This window comes from Pezoporus flaviventris, unplaced genomic scaffold, assembly GCF_033815535.1.
Source record: "Pezoporus flaviventris isolate CSIRO_AGI_PZ_B2104156 unplaced genomic scaffold, CSIRO_AGI_Pfla_v1 ptg000025l, whole genome shotgun sequence".
NCBI lineage: Eukaryota > Metazoa > Chordata > Aves > Psittaciformes > Psittacidae > Pezoporus > Pezoporus flaviventris.
Window position 1 is genome coordinate 21,424,357 of NW_026892573.1, and position 15,719 is coordinate 21,440,075.

The 15,719-nt window shown below is 35.6% G+C and overlaps 1 protein-coding gene across 2 annotated transcripts in view; it reads right to left on the reverse strand.

The window, feature by feature from the left end:
* Positions 1-15,719, reverse strand: part of DYNC2H1 (dynein cytoplasmic 2 heavy chain 1) — a 164,870-nt gene that overhangs the window by 47,437 nt on the left and 101,714 nt on the right. For both annotated transcript variants that reach the window (XM_061457809.1, XM_061457808.1), the window contains 6 exons: positions 15,253-15,378; positions 14,259-14,369; positions 11,790-11,945; positions 9,838-9,913; positions 7,562-7,773; positions 6,731-6,835 (listed from right to left, as the gene is read on the reverse strand). In XM_061457809.1, the coding sequence (XP_061313793.1) occupies positions 6,731-6,835; positions 7,562-7,773; positions 9,838-9,913; positions 11,790-11,945; positions 14,259-14,369; positions 15,253-15,378 (786 nt within the window). The remainder of the gene's footprint in view (positions 1-6,730; positions 6,836-7,561; positions 7,774-9,837; positions 9,914-11,789; positions 11,946-14,258; positions 14,370-15,252; positions 15,379-15,719) is intronic.

Sequence of the window (15,719 nt, forward strand, 5' to 3'; positions counted from 1 at the left end):
GGCTGCTTGAATTATTGCAATGATTGACTGCAGTGGTAAAGAGCTGTGTTTTCTGGCAGACCACAGTACTACAGCTCCCATTATTTGACACAGCACTTTTCTTTCATGCAGCACCCCAGGTATATGCAAAACACTCCCCAGATTTTAACAATTCTTGTTAAGAACTCAGATCGCTCAGTTGCAAGGTAATAATAACTAGAGTTTGGCCTTACACATCAATTCCTGCTAGAGCCTATTAGTCACGTATTTGTGATGTGGGATGCATTTAATCAATGTCAATAATTATATGCTATGCACGGCTGATGCAAAGGTTATATAAATGCTAAATTATTTTAAGAAAATAGATTTATGTGCATCCTGACAGCTATAGCAATAACATAACAAGATCAAGAATAATTTCAATTGCATGCTTTCAATAATTATACCCATATTACTCTATGTGGCATGATTAGAATTATGGAGGAGCAGTAGATATAAAATTAGGTACCAGTGCTCAGAGGCCTGTTTAGCTAGATTTTGCAAGAGAAAATTCAGCCCGTTGACAAACAAAGAAGAAGCTACAGCTATTATTATATTACAATTGCACCTTGAAAAATAACCATATCCCACAGCCCCAGTCAGATGTATGACTGGAATACTGAGCAGACATACTCACCCTAACTTTTCTTTAGGTGACTTAGGTGGTAATAGTAGTGTATAATCATGATGCAGCAATCTAAGAGTTCCAGGTGACCTTGAACACCCTACCCTGCACATTCTGCCTCAGCTGCTGTCATTAACAAGGTAAAATCCAGCACTTGAACTTTAATACAATCATACATCTGACTACAGTTTTAGGAAGATAGCAGCTTTAATCTAAGTAAATGAGATAGATATGCATGGAATAGGGGGAAGAGCTACAGAACCACATGGTGATTTGCTGAAAATAACAGCAGGTCAGCAACTAAAATGAATAAAAAAACTAAAATGGAACCCAAGGATAAAATGCTGTTTCACTGAAGTCATGATATTTACTGAAGATCATTGCAATTACATTTAATGAGGAAAAAATCACATCTCCCGATCCTGCTTCTTACCTTGTTTGCCTTACTAGATTGCCCTACACTGTTTTCCATTATTAGTTTACTATTAATTTTGACTCAACAAGTATTCATCCCAAAATAAAAAATAGCTATAAAAAACATAATTGGCTTTTTCTACAAACTAAGTTTCAAGCACAGACTGAAGAGCAACATTATTTTAAAAGAGTATTATATTTAACAGCTACACTAAGGTAGCTATCCCTTTTGACTTCTAATGGTATTCACTAAAGAAATTGTTTTTTCTCTTCAGTCAACCACATCTATAAACAGAATGCATTCAGTGTGAGATTTCAGTATTGGGACCGGTGCTGTTCAACATCTTTGTCAATGACATGCACAGTGGGATTAATGCACCCTCAGCAGGTTTGCCAATGACACCAAGCTGTGTGGTTTGGTTTATACCCTGGAGGGAAGAGATGCCATCCATAGGGATGACCTTGACACACTTGGGAGGTGGGCCAATGCCAGCCTCATGAAGTTCAACAAAGCAAACTGTATCTGCATCAGGGCAACCTCAAGCACAGCTATAGTCAGGGTGGAGAATGGATTGAGATCAGCCCTGAGGAGAAGGACTTGGGCATATCTGGTTGATGAGAAGCTCAAGATGAGCCATCAGTATGCGCTTGCAGCCCAGAAAGCCAACCATATCCTGGGCTGCATCAAAAGGAGTAGAAGACCAGAAGATGAAACGAGGTGATTCTATCCTTTTACTCTGCTCTTGTGAGACCACACCTGCAGTACTGCGTCCAGCTCTGGAGGAAACAACACAAGAGGGACGTGGACCTGCTGCAGCAAGTCCAGAGGTGGCCACAAAGACAATAAGAGGGCTGGAGCACTTCTCCTGTGAAGACAGGCTGAGAGAGCTGGGCTTGTTCAGTCTGGAGAAGAAAAGGCTCCAGGGAGATCTTACTGCAGTCTTCCAATAGCTAAAGGGAATCTACAGGAAATCTGCAGAGGGACCTTTTACAAGGGTATGTAGTGACAGAACAAGGGGGAATGGCTTTAAACTGACAGAAGGTAGATTTAGATTATATATTAGGAAAAAATTTTTCACTGTGAGCATGGTGAGACACTGGAACAAGTTGTCCCAAGAAGCTGTGGCTGCCCAATCCCTGGCAGGGCTCAAGGCCAGGTTGGACAGGGTTTTCAACAACCTGGACTAGTGGAAATTGTCCCTGACCATGGCAGAGGGGTTGGAACTACATGATCTTTAAGGTCCCTTCCAACCCAAAACAGTCTATGATTATGTGATTTCTATGCTAGTATAATTTCTGTGGAGTATATACACCAGCAAAACATTTTTTGCCTGATTTCATAAACCTGAGTTTGTTCAGGTATTATAATTTACTTAAGTCATCCTGATGCAATGTGTGTTATTTCTGTCTGTTGAGTTTCTGCTAGAACAAACTTAAGTTTTGAAATGATTCAGCTGTCATTCACCACGAGTATGAAATGTCACAGTATGGATACACGAAAAGAAGTGTGAACAGAGGCATAGGTCATTTCTACACACTTTTAAAATACTCTGTAACAATGTGCATTTTAGTCCTGTACACTTCCAGACTGATATTTATAGCAGTGATTTGCAAAAGTACATTTTTACTGAGCATGAGAAATAAACCACACAGGCTTAATACTATGTCAAAGAAGCACATTAATAATTTTTTCATGGGAATTGTATTTCAAAAGCTTGAATAAAGTTCATCAGAGACCTACTAGCTTATAAAATTTTAATACAAATTAAGAGTTACCTTTCAGTCACGGAAACCATTTTAATACCATTATTTTCAGATGTGCGTCTTCATATTTCAAAATGTATGTGAAAAAGCTGCATTATTAATGGTGACACTACTGAAAGAAATATATAAAGTGCTGATTAACAGCCAACATTGCAAATACAGGGAGGAATTATTATTTATATTTATGCTGAGGATAGTCTGAGCTAAACTGCAGAGTAGTGATTTTGGACTTTACGAAAGCAGACACAGGTTTATTCAGGGAAATGTTAGCAGAATCCCATGAGAACAGGTCATAAAGAAGAGGGAAAATCTGAGACAGTATAGTGGACAGAACCTTATTTTCAGGTCATTAAAATGGGGAACAAAGAAGGATTTTTGAGTGAGCTCAGAAGAAATCACCTCATGGTGCAGAAAGACCAGGCTTTTCAGCAGAATAACTGTTTGGGTAAACAGGGAGGGTCTCAATAGATTGAAAGACAAAAAAGAAACATACAAGAAGTTCTGTTTATCAGTGATCTGGAGAAGCGGATTGAGTGCACCCTCAGTAAGTTTGTGGATGACACCAAGCTGGGTGGGAGTGTTGATCTCCTGGAGGATAGAAAGGCTCTATAGAGGGATCTGGACAGGCTGGATCGATGGGTTGAGGCCAATTCAGCAAAGCAAAGTGCTGGGCCCTGCATGTGTGTTACAACAACCCCATGCGATGCTACAGGCTTAGGGAAGAGTGGCTGGAAAGCTGCTGAGTGGAAAAGGATCTTGGGATGTTGATTGAATGCTAGATGAATGAGAGCCAGCTTGTGCCCAGGTGCCCAAGGAGGCCAATGGTATTCTGGCTTGTATCAGAAGTGTACCCAGCAGGACTAGGGCAGTGACTGTCCCCCTGTACTTGGCACTGGTGAGGCCACAGCTTGAATCCTGTGTTCAGTTCTGGGCCCCTCACTCCAAGAAGGACATAGAGGTGCTGAAATGTGTCCAAAGAAGGGAACAAAGCTGGTGAAGGGTGTGAAGAACAAGTCTGATGAGGAATGGCTTAGGGAACTGGAATTGTTTAGCCTGGAGAAAAGGAGGCTAAAGAGAGACTTTATTGCTCTCTAGAACTATCTGAAAGGAGCTTATAGTGAGGTGGGGGTCAGTCTCTTCTCCCAGGGAAAAAGTGATAGATAAGACAAGATGAAATGGCCTCAAATTGTGTGATGGTAGGTTTAGATTGGATATTAGGAATAATTTCTTTACCAAAGGGGTTGTGAAGCATTGGAAGAGGCTGCCCAGTGAAGTGGTGGTGGAGTCATCATCACTGAAGGTATTTAAAATATGTGTAGATGTGGCTTTTATGGACATGGTTCAATGGCAGACTCAGCAGCAAACAATGCCTGACCAACCCAATTGCCTTCTGTAATGAGGGCTGAGGAAATTGAGTTGCAGCTGTACAGAAAATCTACCTGGTGTAAAACAGACAGGACCAGCTATGCTGGCTCCTGCATCTGCACTGTCAGATGAGTTCTTTTCTATTTTAACTGCACTGTTCTGCAGAGAGAACACAGCAAGAGATGCGAGATTATTCATGACCAACGCAACCAAAGGGATATTGTGTCAAAAGCTTGTTGTAATGGTAGGTAGGTCAGAACTGCAGAGCCACACTGAACTCTAGAAATCCAGGCTCTAAAAATTTATCTAGCTCTACCTGCATTAAACAACTAAGCACAAAATAATAATAATAAAAAAGTAAGTCATGTTGATGAAAAGATCACATCTATTTAAGTCAAATTTTTTTTTTAAACCAAAATGGCTGTTACCAATACACATGCAGAAGCAATACTTTCTGAATTACACTACAGAACATCATAAGACATGATTTTTAACAATATTAAAATGATGCAGCTAGAGATATTCAGCTCTTAAATTAGAATTGAAGTTCTCTGCTGTAAATAAGAAAAGCTGTGAATATAACCAGTATTTGCAAGGCTACTGAAAAAAGTCCATTTCTTGTTACTGCTGTTTTAAGTTTACCCAAACATTAGCAATGCAGCAGGTTACTGAAGAGACCTCTGCATGACTGCAAAATGCTGCACTGTGCTGCAGTAAATTTCTGCTACAGCAAAATGTGTTGCTCCACCAATACAAACCATCATTCCTATAGATGAAAATTAAGCAATATTCATAGAAAGTCTATAAAAATCTACGTTTCTATTATCTAAGTATTCAATCTTGTGTAGTGAAACAATGGGATAAAATGATACCAGATTGCTTGTAATAGATTTAATTATTTTAATGTCATGGTTAATAGAATAGATCATAGTGTTACCTGTTTAAATACTTATTTTAAAAGGTTTTGAACTGATAAAAGATTGCTGATTACAATTTACTTAAAATCAGTGCATATTTGAATTATTATTTTAAATCTCTGAGCCTTAAAATATGACTGAAGTCAAAATTGCTGTCAGTTGGTTTAAATGAGTAACTTCTAAGTATGTGTTTCAAAAAAACCTACTTCCCCTAATCCCGAGTTCAGTGGTATAGACAATGCAATTCTGTTTCTCTGCATAAGGAAGAAGATGTTAGTAAAAATACTGAGAAATTACAATGGCTAGTAGATATGAAAGTGTATGGGATAGTAGATATAAACTGTATACCACATACTTAGCACAGAATCAGTGAAGCAGTGGATGCAGTATTAAATCTCACGTTTGTAGTGCTAGTGACATGATGACTGAGCTGGTAGCAATTTATTTCTCACAACTTTATTCATTCAGCTTTTCTCTGCCTTGGCTTGGTAATGGAATTATGAGAAAGACTCCTGTTAGAAACCAATCACTCAATTGAATTGAACCATAGGATCACCTATGGATCTAAGGGAGCTGCCAAACTGTCAGAAGTGGAATGGGAGTAGGATTCATAGTTCGGTAGAAACACAATTTACAAAAAATCTCCCATTTCCATTACTTAAATTGCCTAAGACTAAAAGAAGTCCCACAAACTACTATTGAAAGGATAGGAAATCTCTCATATGACAAAGAAGCATCTCACAGAATTGTAACTACAACAGCCTCAGATTTTCAAGATTATAATCCATAGTTTACAGATTATAATCAATGCTATGGCAGACCAGTTCAGTAGAGTCTAAGTCTGCATGTGAATGCATTCATTTCCTACTTCCCTTCACACATGAGCTCTGAATCTATTCTGATTTTGTGGAGGTTAACTAAGAATTTATTTTCAAACACGAGCATTTTTAACAACTGCAGTTGTGAACAAATTATGTAAGCATAGCTGAAAGAAATAATGAGCAGTCTACTGTGTATCTGACAGAAACAAAGGCATTTTAGAATTGATTTTTGTGTAAAAGATTTTAAGACAAAACCAGATACATTGAACCTTCATTTCTTTGGCTTTGTAATGAGTTCTTGAGCTCCGTGTATTACCCTATGCACTGTTATCCTACTGATTTGTCTTTATATAGTTTTATAGTTTAATGTACTAATTCCTCTTTCAGAAAGAGCATGTTACCCATATTCTATCTGCCAAACTACTGAATTAGAGTTTAATGACCAGAACTAAAAACAACTTTGCAGTGAACAGCACCTGTAAGAACTAACCTATTGACAGAAGCTACATTAACAGTATAAACAGAATTAGAAACTACTTATGTATGTGGATACTCTTCAGCAAGAACTGAATTATATCATTGTAAACTTTCTCAATAATTCTTTGTTTATATAAGAACTAAACTAATATCTTTGCAACTAAAGAGAAGAGTTATTGTATTATTCTACAGATAAAAGTTGACATACTCCAAAAATCCCTTCATTTACTCTGAGTTATGGAAATTAATATTTATGAACAGGTGGTGGGTTCTGTAGCTTATACTGGATGCAGAAAAGATTCAGTGTCCAATGAAAAATGTAACTTTACCTGGGAACTGATCATACATTGTGATGAACGAGCCATATTAGCAGGCAGGCCAAAAAAGTCCGGTTTATCATCTTCTGGAAGACTTTCAATAATATTACGATAATCCTGCATTATTAAGAGGAGAGTAAACATAACTGAGGGACCTTTTGTTCAGCTCATGAATTTGACAGTGCATGCTAAAAGAATTTCAACTCAGATGTCTAGTTTGGAGTCTTACATTAAAATGCAAATTAATCTTAATATTAGTAGTAACAGCAACAGTATGTGAAAAGATAGGGAGAGATAGTTCTTTAGACCCGCTGAATTCCCTCTTGTTTACAGTAAAGGAATACTATAGGGGAATCAGAAACCATATAAAAAAAAAAAAAGCTATACATCCTCCGCAGCATATAAACAGATTATGTCAGAATGTTGATATATTTTGTAAATAGAAATAATGTATTTAGATTTTCCTATTTCATCCAGAAGTTATAAGAATCTTTAGCAGTCTACAAAAAAATTCTATTATGCTAAGACATCAAGTTTCATAAAAATGCAATGATAACCTTCTTTGTCATAAATTGACCCAATTTCTTTTACTCAGTTCTTTATAGCTATGCTGTTCTACTCCATAGTGCAATCAGACATTATAAAAAAGGAGACTGGCTGAACAGACAGAATAGTTTTGACAACTTAAGAATTAGTTCTTTACACAAAAGAAGTCTTAAATAAATAAATGAAGGCATTCTTTGGATTGTAACCTGGTTTTCTTTGTGGAATTATTTCCAAGAAGAATTCTTGAAAATAACTTTGTGTAGTTTTTATATTAGGTGACAGAAGATGTATACCTACCAAAATACTGCAGGAATTTGGTAAAGAGATTGAATATGGGAAACTAGTAATCTTCTTGCCTCTAGCACTTAAACTGCCAATGACTTGTGAATTGAAAAGCTGCTCCAAGTAGGACCGAAGAACCCTCATATCGAAGTAATTATCTACACGGCCTCCATAAATTGCATTTTCAAACAAGCCATGCACAAATTCCCATTGAAAGTCTTTGGAACCTATAAATTAATTAATATTAATATTAATATTAATATTGTATGAGTGGATAGCATTGCACTGTAAGCATTTCTTCTTTGTCACTGCAGTTCTTCATTGAAACAAAAAAATACAAGCACATCATATAATTTCTAATTGTTTTTCTTCTATATTACCAAGTAATACAAGATGCAGAAACTTCAATGTCTTTGCAAATACTTGTCATTGATAAAATACACACCTGTATTTCAAAATGAGTTATTAGAAATATTATTTAAGTCTTGCAGTTCTATCATAAACTGATTATATGCATTTCAGAAATTATGATATTAAAATTTTAATTATGCACTTCTTTGTCACAAATACAATAATTCCCCTTGTTCCAAATTTTGTACACTGTTTTATATCACATTATCATCTGATCTCATAAAATAAACTGATAGATTGAACCAAAACATTACTGGAAATGTTATCTGTCAAACACAGAGAGGTCCAAAATAGGTAAATCGCTGTAAGTTACACAATACAGCACGTAAAACTGATCATGTTACTATTAGTTTCCTGGATAGTTTGATACTGCGATTAGATTACTCTGGCTCAGCTATATCCTGTAAATTCAAAATAACTTATTTTCCCTCTCTTCTATCAATCACAATTGCCCAAAATAACTACATGTGATAATGACTTAGACCCTATAGCTTTCATGTACAGGTACAAGTTTGATCAGAAAAGTATTTCTGAAAGTCCCTTGAAAAAGGAAGCAGCAATTATTTTAAGGGGGGGAGGGGGGGGGAGAGTTTATTGGTGGTAACTATTGTTTCCAAATACTTCAATTGTTCCTTTGTAAAAAAAGTTATCTTCACAGCAACAATTAATGATTAGATTAATGATTATCTTTGATAGTGATTCAATCTCTTTACATCACTGTATGTTTCAAGTCTGTATAACTAAGGTCCCGTTCCAAAAGTACTAATCATCCATAAATATCATTTAAATCAATGATCACAAATTATGACTCAATAGCAGTTCCTAAATTTACATAGAAGTAAATTATACAAAATGCAAAGACTTTTAAAAAATACCTTTTTCATAATAACTGGTATTAAGACATTACTATGCTACTTAACATAAAAATGAAGGCAGTTCTATCAGTGAATTTCAACATGAAGAATTCATAAATATTCAATTAATTTTAAATTCATTTATTCACTATATAGGGGAGGTCACTCAGAAAGAACGGAGGCAGAAAACTTATCTTCCAGGCACTCCTCTATTTCCTATTTATTCCTCTGGACTCAAGAAGCTGAGCAGAATAGTTCCTGGCACAAAGAAATTACTGGTTTACCCAACCTCCCAAAAATGAAATTATGATTCACTCTTTGTGTCTAGCTTTGCTTACTGATGATGAGCCTTGCAGCATCTACACTCTTATCTGAGTGTTATAGAAAGATAAAGTTCTTCATGCAATGTCTCTGCTAATTGTAAAATGAGACAGGGTTCCACTTGAACTCAAGATCTGATAGGACAAGGCGGCTTCATCCATACAACTAAACTCTCTTTTGCCCTTAAATAAGGTAACCTCCTACCTGATGCCTATTGGAAAGAATCTCCAGGCTCTGCTATCTTGCAAACCATGACTTGTCAGTGCCTATGACAATGCCAGTCTGCATAAGCCAAATATAGGAATAAATAAACCTAACTGTGCAATAGTTTTGGGCCTGTGTCCAGCTCTTACCAGTTTACTAATACATATCCTCTGAGTTTGGATCTACATCCAGAAAACCCTAATAAGCCTAAGCACAGCTTGATTCAGGGTCAGACCACTTCCCATACTGAAGTACTTATCTAACTACCTAGACATGTGTTTATATTTGTGAAAATGTTCCAATGAAGTTTCAAATAAAAAATTGTAAATACCTTCAAAGCAGCCTTTAAACAGAATGGCCCCACTCCAAACACCAAACAAAAAAAACATGCAAAGTAACCAATTTATTTAAATTAATTTGAAAGGTTTTAATACTTTAAAACTAAGATACTGAGAAGGGCTATGCAACAGAAGTGTGAACTCTTCTCCATAAGTGACTTACCTTCAAAAAGTGTATCAATAATGTCAAAACCAGCACGGAGATCAGATAGAGAAAATTCATAGAACTTGGTCCAACCCTACCATTAAAAGCAATTCAAAGAATCTAATGAGTCACAGAATGATCAATACAAATATTTTTTATGTATGTGATTACTGTATACTGTACGATACTTAATGAAAAAGAAACATTTGTCCTGCAAAGTGCATCACTGGAAACATTCAGTAGAGGTAGTATTAAAAAAACAGCTTTACTAGTGCATTTAATTTTACATCCTTATACAGACTGGAATCATTGAGTATGAGGAATGTAAATTTAAGATTATTTTATTTCCTAACAGTATTTACTTCACTTAAAACTTGCTGACATCTGTGACTAGATCATGCATTGAATTATGATTTTATTTTTGAGGCTTTTCTGTATTTCAGTTTTTTTGAATTTTCATAAATAGATCTGATTCTTCAAACACAGTTTAAATTATACGTTCATCTTCTTACTCCTTAATTCATGTCACTTCTCTACTGACTGAAAAAACTATGATAAAAGTAATTACTGCTACTATTACAGTGAAAATGATGACCACCATTTACATATTTTATCATTCTCAGTTTATAACTCCTTTCTCGAGAGCACTTTTTTATATAGCAGTACTGTTTAATGTGTATGTAAGTCTCACAAAAAAGTTTCAATGTAAATGGATAACTATAAATAAATATTGATATATGATACAAAACTTAGGAAATTCAGTTCTCAAAGGTATGTCCTCATATCTCGCATATTCAATGAGAGGGACACAGTCAAGACTACAGCTGCTTCACAGGTCACAACCAAGTCACCGAGAAGGTCATAAACTGGAAATGTGCTGCAGTCTCCCAACAGTGTTCATATATTTGTTTTGATGGATCTGTACATGGACCTAAAGCTTGAAATTCATTATAAAGTACAAGAGCATGTAGCTGGGATTAACTGCAGTCCAGCAATGATAGAAATCTGCTATCTTAAGCAAAACAGAAAACCATCACTAAGTCTGTGCGTAAGATAAACACAGTTACAGTGGAATTAAGGAGAAAGCAATCCTATCTGGTGTCATTTGGAAACCGGTGGTAAATGAAAATGAATTGAAAATGAATTTGAACAAAGCTAAATGAGAGTTCATGTGTCAGATCAGTACTTTTTCACCTGTTCTGCTTCTTGAACACTATAATCAAAAGTCTGCTACTGCAAGAGGCAAACAATTTTATAAATCACAAAGTCAAACTAGCTAAAAACTCTCAAACATTCCTGCCTCTGAGAGATCAAATCTTTCAGATGACAGGTTAATTTCACCCCTAGCCTAAATAAAACAAACAAGACATAGAACAGTTTGGTAGTGCAGCTTTTTTTCTGCTTGATTTAAGCATCTGCAGTCAGAAAGAAACGTTAAGTTTAAAAAAAAAAAAAAATAGTCTAAGGGAAACGCACATCACAGCCTTTGAAATTAATTATAATACCCACAAGAAACGCATACATTCCCTTGTTTTTCCTTCTCCGTGAACAGGGTTTGCGTGAAGAAAGAGTAGACAATGTCATGTCCTCCTTCCCACCAAAGTGTCTCTTTTCTCATGTCTTACACTGAATCCTGTAAGTTTCCAAAATATTTTTTCCTGTCCCAACTGAACAGGATTCACAGAATCTTTTCCATGGGACCCCACTCTTGCATCAGTATCAGCAGTACACAGGTCACAAAATAACCCAGCGCAGACATTAGCAATTTTCAGAAGGACAAGAATTTGGGCTGCTAAATTCTTATATTGCAGTGAATTCTGAGACAATAACGAAAGCAGGCACCAGAATTACTCAAGTTTGTCTCATCTCTCAACATGACCCAAAGTATGCCTGATGAAAAATACTTGCAAATATAAAAGCTAATAAATGAAGTAAATTTTTAAAAAGGTAGCAAAAAAAAAAAAATTTACCTGAGGAATATAATTTCTTCTTTCTTGGCATACAGCATGAAACCACGCTAAACAAAAGAGAGAATGCGCTCGAGACAGATTTCCCTTTTTACTGATTTGCTCTGGTGTCCAAGATTCATAGGTTCGCAAGAGATTCTTTTTGAGGCCTGGGGGCGCCTGCGTTGGAAGGAAAAACACTATTCTAGACAGAAACCTGATACTTTTATGTACTATTTTGTCAAATCCTAACTTACAATTTATAACTTAATGAAATTACAAACAGCATTTCATAAAAAAAAAAAAAAAAGAAAAAAAACCTACCTGTAATAAATAGCCTAACTACAGGATGATCTTATACTGAAAATAACTTAAACATACTGAAGGAAATTTTAACCAGAACCAACTCATATGAGGGTTCAACTACACTAAAAGATCTTAATGAGAGAACAGTACTCTATCAAAATCTGCAAGCATAAAAGTAAATTCAATTTTTTCAAGAACAAGAACCTTTCCTATGATTTTACAATCTCAACTTCAAATTATCATTTCTGTGATCAGAGCCAACGGACCTTACGCCATCACCGCACTCTGTTAGCTACCATACATATATGGTGTATATATGATAAAATGCTAGTGCTTTGATTTAGTCCTAGGTAATGTTCACAACCAGTAGAAGTAACTGCAGTTAAAGTGTACATAATATCAGAGATTATAGTGCTTACTATACTAGATTAAAAGCAATTGAGTAGATACCGAGCCATTTTCAAATTATTTGCAAGTGTGAATGCAAACATAAATTTTAAACATGTTTAAATCACATATAAGAATGTTCTTCCTTTTTTTTTCTTTTTTTTTTGAAAAAGAATGTTTGTTAATGTTTCCGTAAGATTCTTCTCACATGAAGACAGACAGTGAGAGCTGAGGTTGTTAAGCCTGGAAGAAGGCTCGGGGCGGGGGACCTTAGAGCAGCCTCCCAATATGCAGAGGCCTACAAGAAATCTGGACAGGGACTTTTTACAAAAAAATGCAGTAATAGGGTAAGGGTGAATGCCTTTAAACTGAAAGAGGGGAGATTTAGGTTAGAGATTGGGAAGAAATCCCTCACTGTGAGGGTGGTGAGACACTGGAACAGATAGCCCAGAGAAGTGCTGGATATCCCATTCCTGGCAGTGCTCAAGGCCAGGTTGGATGCGGCTTTGAGCAACCCAGTCTAGTGGAAGGTGTCACTGCCCATGGCAGAGAGGCTGGAACTAGATCATCTTCCTAAATCATCCTATGATTTTATGATTACAATAGTTTCATATGTTGCATATGCACACTTGTGACAAATTAACTGCAAAACACTGTAGCCAAATGATGACTTTTTTTTTTTCAATATATATACATGTTGACTGGTACTGGTTAAGAGACATACCACAACCATATAATTAGCCACCGCTATTAGACAAGTTGTTGGCTCTTTCTTGGTAAAAAAGAAAATAGTTACTACAAATGAAAAGGTAACAAAAGGATTAGAACATTGCATCACTGCAAAGATCCAATTATTCCAGTGACAGTGGGATCAGTAACTTTAGGAAGCTAGATGAAAAGAAATGTGACAATCCTACACAGTCTGTAGTTTCTGTACCATTGAAGACCTCAGTATAAAGAAGAAAGTACCTCCGAAGTTTAAAAATACCTGCAGTCAATATATTGTATGTAAAAATTTTGGCTTCTTGAAAGTTGGCAATATTGGGCTCTAAATGGTCAGAGCTTCTTGGCTGAGCTGTAGGCACAATCTACAACACTCCATTATCAATGGAGGAGTTAGTAGCACCCCTAGCCATGATTTCCATAATGGACATTAATGTATAAGTGCATTAACGATTAGAGAACTTTCCAACAAGTTGGAGGAGCATAGTCCCATGGTTCCTTAGGTTATGCCATTTAAGTAAAGCTCTCATTTTTTTGTAAAGGCCTTTAATTCTACGTTCAGCAATACAGGAGGAGAGCCATTTTTCTTGAAATACCCAGTGAAAATAAAGCTATGAGTCCAGAAAGAAGAATAAGGAAGAAAAAGTATGACTGTGTGATGCTCAGATGAGGAGATTCATCAAGTAGGAGCACCGGTGTAGGTTTTTGCTTTTAAAATCCACTGATTAAATGCATTAAAGAATTTGGAACATAAAACAGAACAAACACTTCCCCGAGGTAAATTTATTTTCAGCTCAGACTTTCAACTGGAAAAAAAAATCTAGACAGAAATTTTACAAAACTTCCCTTTAAAGCACAGCTTCTGCAAATTCCCACATATACATTATAAATGATAATCAAAAACCTTTAAAGGTAAATTCATACTTTTTTTTGTATTACATCTAATAGAAATATCAGAGAAAACCAGTTATGTAATTAGTCCACATTATCTAAACTTCTATCTAAACATATAGTTTACTATACATACAATTTCATTCATTGTAAACTTGTAATAAAAACTTTCCAAACAGATCTTACTTCGTAAGTTATTTTCAGACTTGATTGAAGCAAAATTGGTGTAAACTTTGGATGAACTTCAGTAGTAAGCCAAAGGCGAAAGTTTGGTTGAGGCTGTAATGTATTCAGTTCCTATTAAAGAGATGTTATATATTCAAGCAGATTTTGGTTGGGTTTTTTTAATAGACAGAACAGTATTTACAAAATTATAATATCCTAAATTAGAAAGTTAGGCTTGTCTAAAACATCTTTAGTTGTTTTTACAAGCAAGGCTATTCAAAAAACTTCAACATGCTTTGACTCCACCACACATTCTACATTCTCACTGTGTTAAAGTTTGAAGTTCATCCTAGCTGCACTTCCCCCATAGATCTTAAATTCAGAGCAGAAAAGTATATACCAGTTCTTTACATCCTTTAAGTAAAACAAAACAAAACAAAAAATACAGAAGGCTACATCTCAAAAGATGAGTTCTTGTGGAAAGAGAAAAGAAATTTTTGATACATATCTGTATTTCACAGTAATATACAGGTAAAGTCACTTTGATTTTGTTAGCAAGTTAATGATTTTACATGCCATAAGTAAGGGTATTTCTACCAAACATTACTTTGATTTCAAATCATCAGAAATCTCTTAGTGACTCACATACAAGGTACACTTAACAAAAAATTAATAAACTCCCAGAACTGAAGAAAAAAAAAAAATAAATTCAAGCATACATTCAGAGTTCAGCAAACACTGGCAGTACCCCCTACAGTACCAGACTTTTAACAAGAGCATTTGTTTACTTACTGTGGCAGAAATGCTCTACATTGTATAAAAATAAAAGCACTGAAAGGAAAGACCTGATTTTATCTGATGCATTTCACCTTATTCATGATTGAGGAAACTGCAAAGGTTTATTTTTAAATTGCTGGAATTTTAAACTTAACCATGGAAATGCCGGAAATGCTTCAGAAACATTACATACTAGTTTTATGTGGTTCCCAATACATTCTTCTTTAGTTACCCTCACCTTTTCCAGTACAGGAAGCCAAGATGTAACAAGATGCAGGTTCTTTAAACAAAGCCATTCTCCGTTGCGTGCACATTCTTTTAGAGTTTGAATAGCCAGATCAGCTTGGCCCTGGCCCATTGCAATCTGAAATGGCAGACACAGTTTTAACAGGCATGGTTGTATCTGTTGTACCCATTTAACAGCTAAATACAAAAAATATGTGATTCCAAGTTAGAGTGCGTATGTAAAAAATAAGATGGTGCAAAGGTAACCAGAATATTCTCTAATGCGATAAGCTACTAAAGTAGGGAAAAGATTAAAGAAAAAGTAATTTTTTTTCTTTGCAACCTACCTAACCAGAGTTCCTTAAGAAAAAACATTACCTAATCTTTCTATAGAAAAACCATACATCAGTTGGTGACAGTGATGGTGTATTCCCTGGAAATTCAAAAAGTAATTTAAATATCAGTGACTATTCCATATCA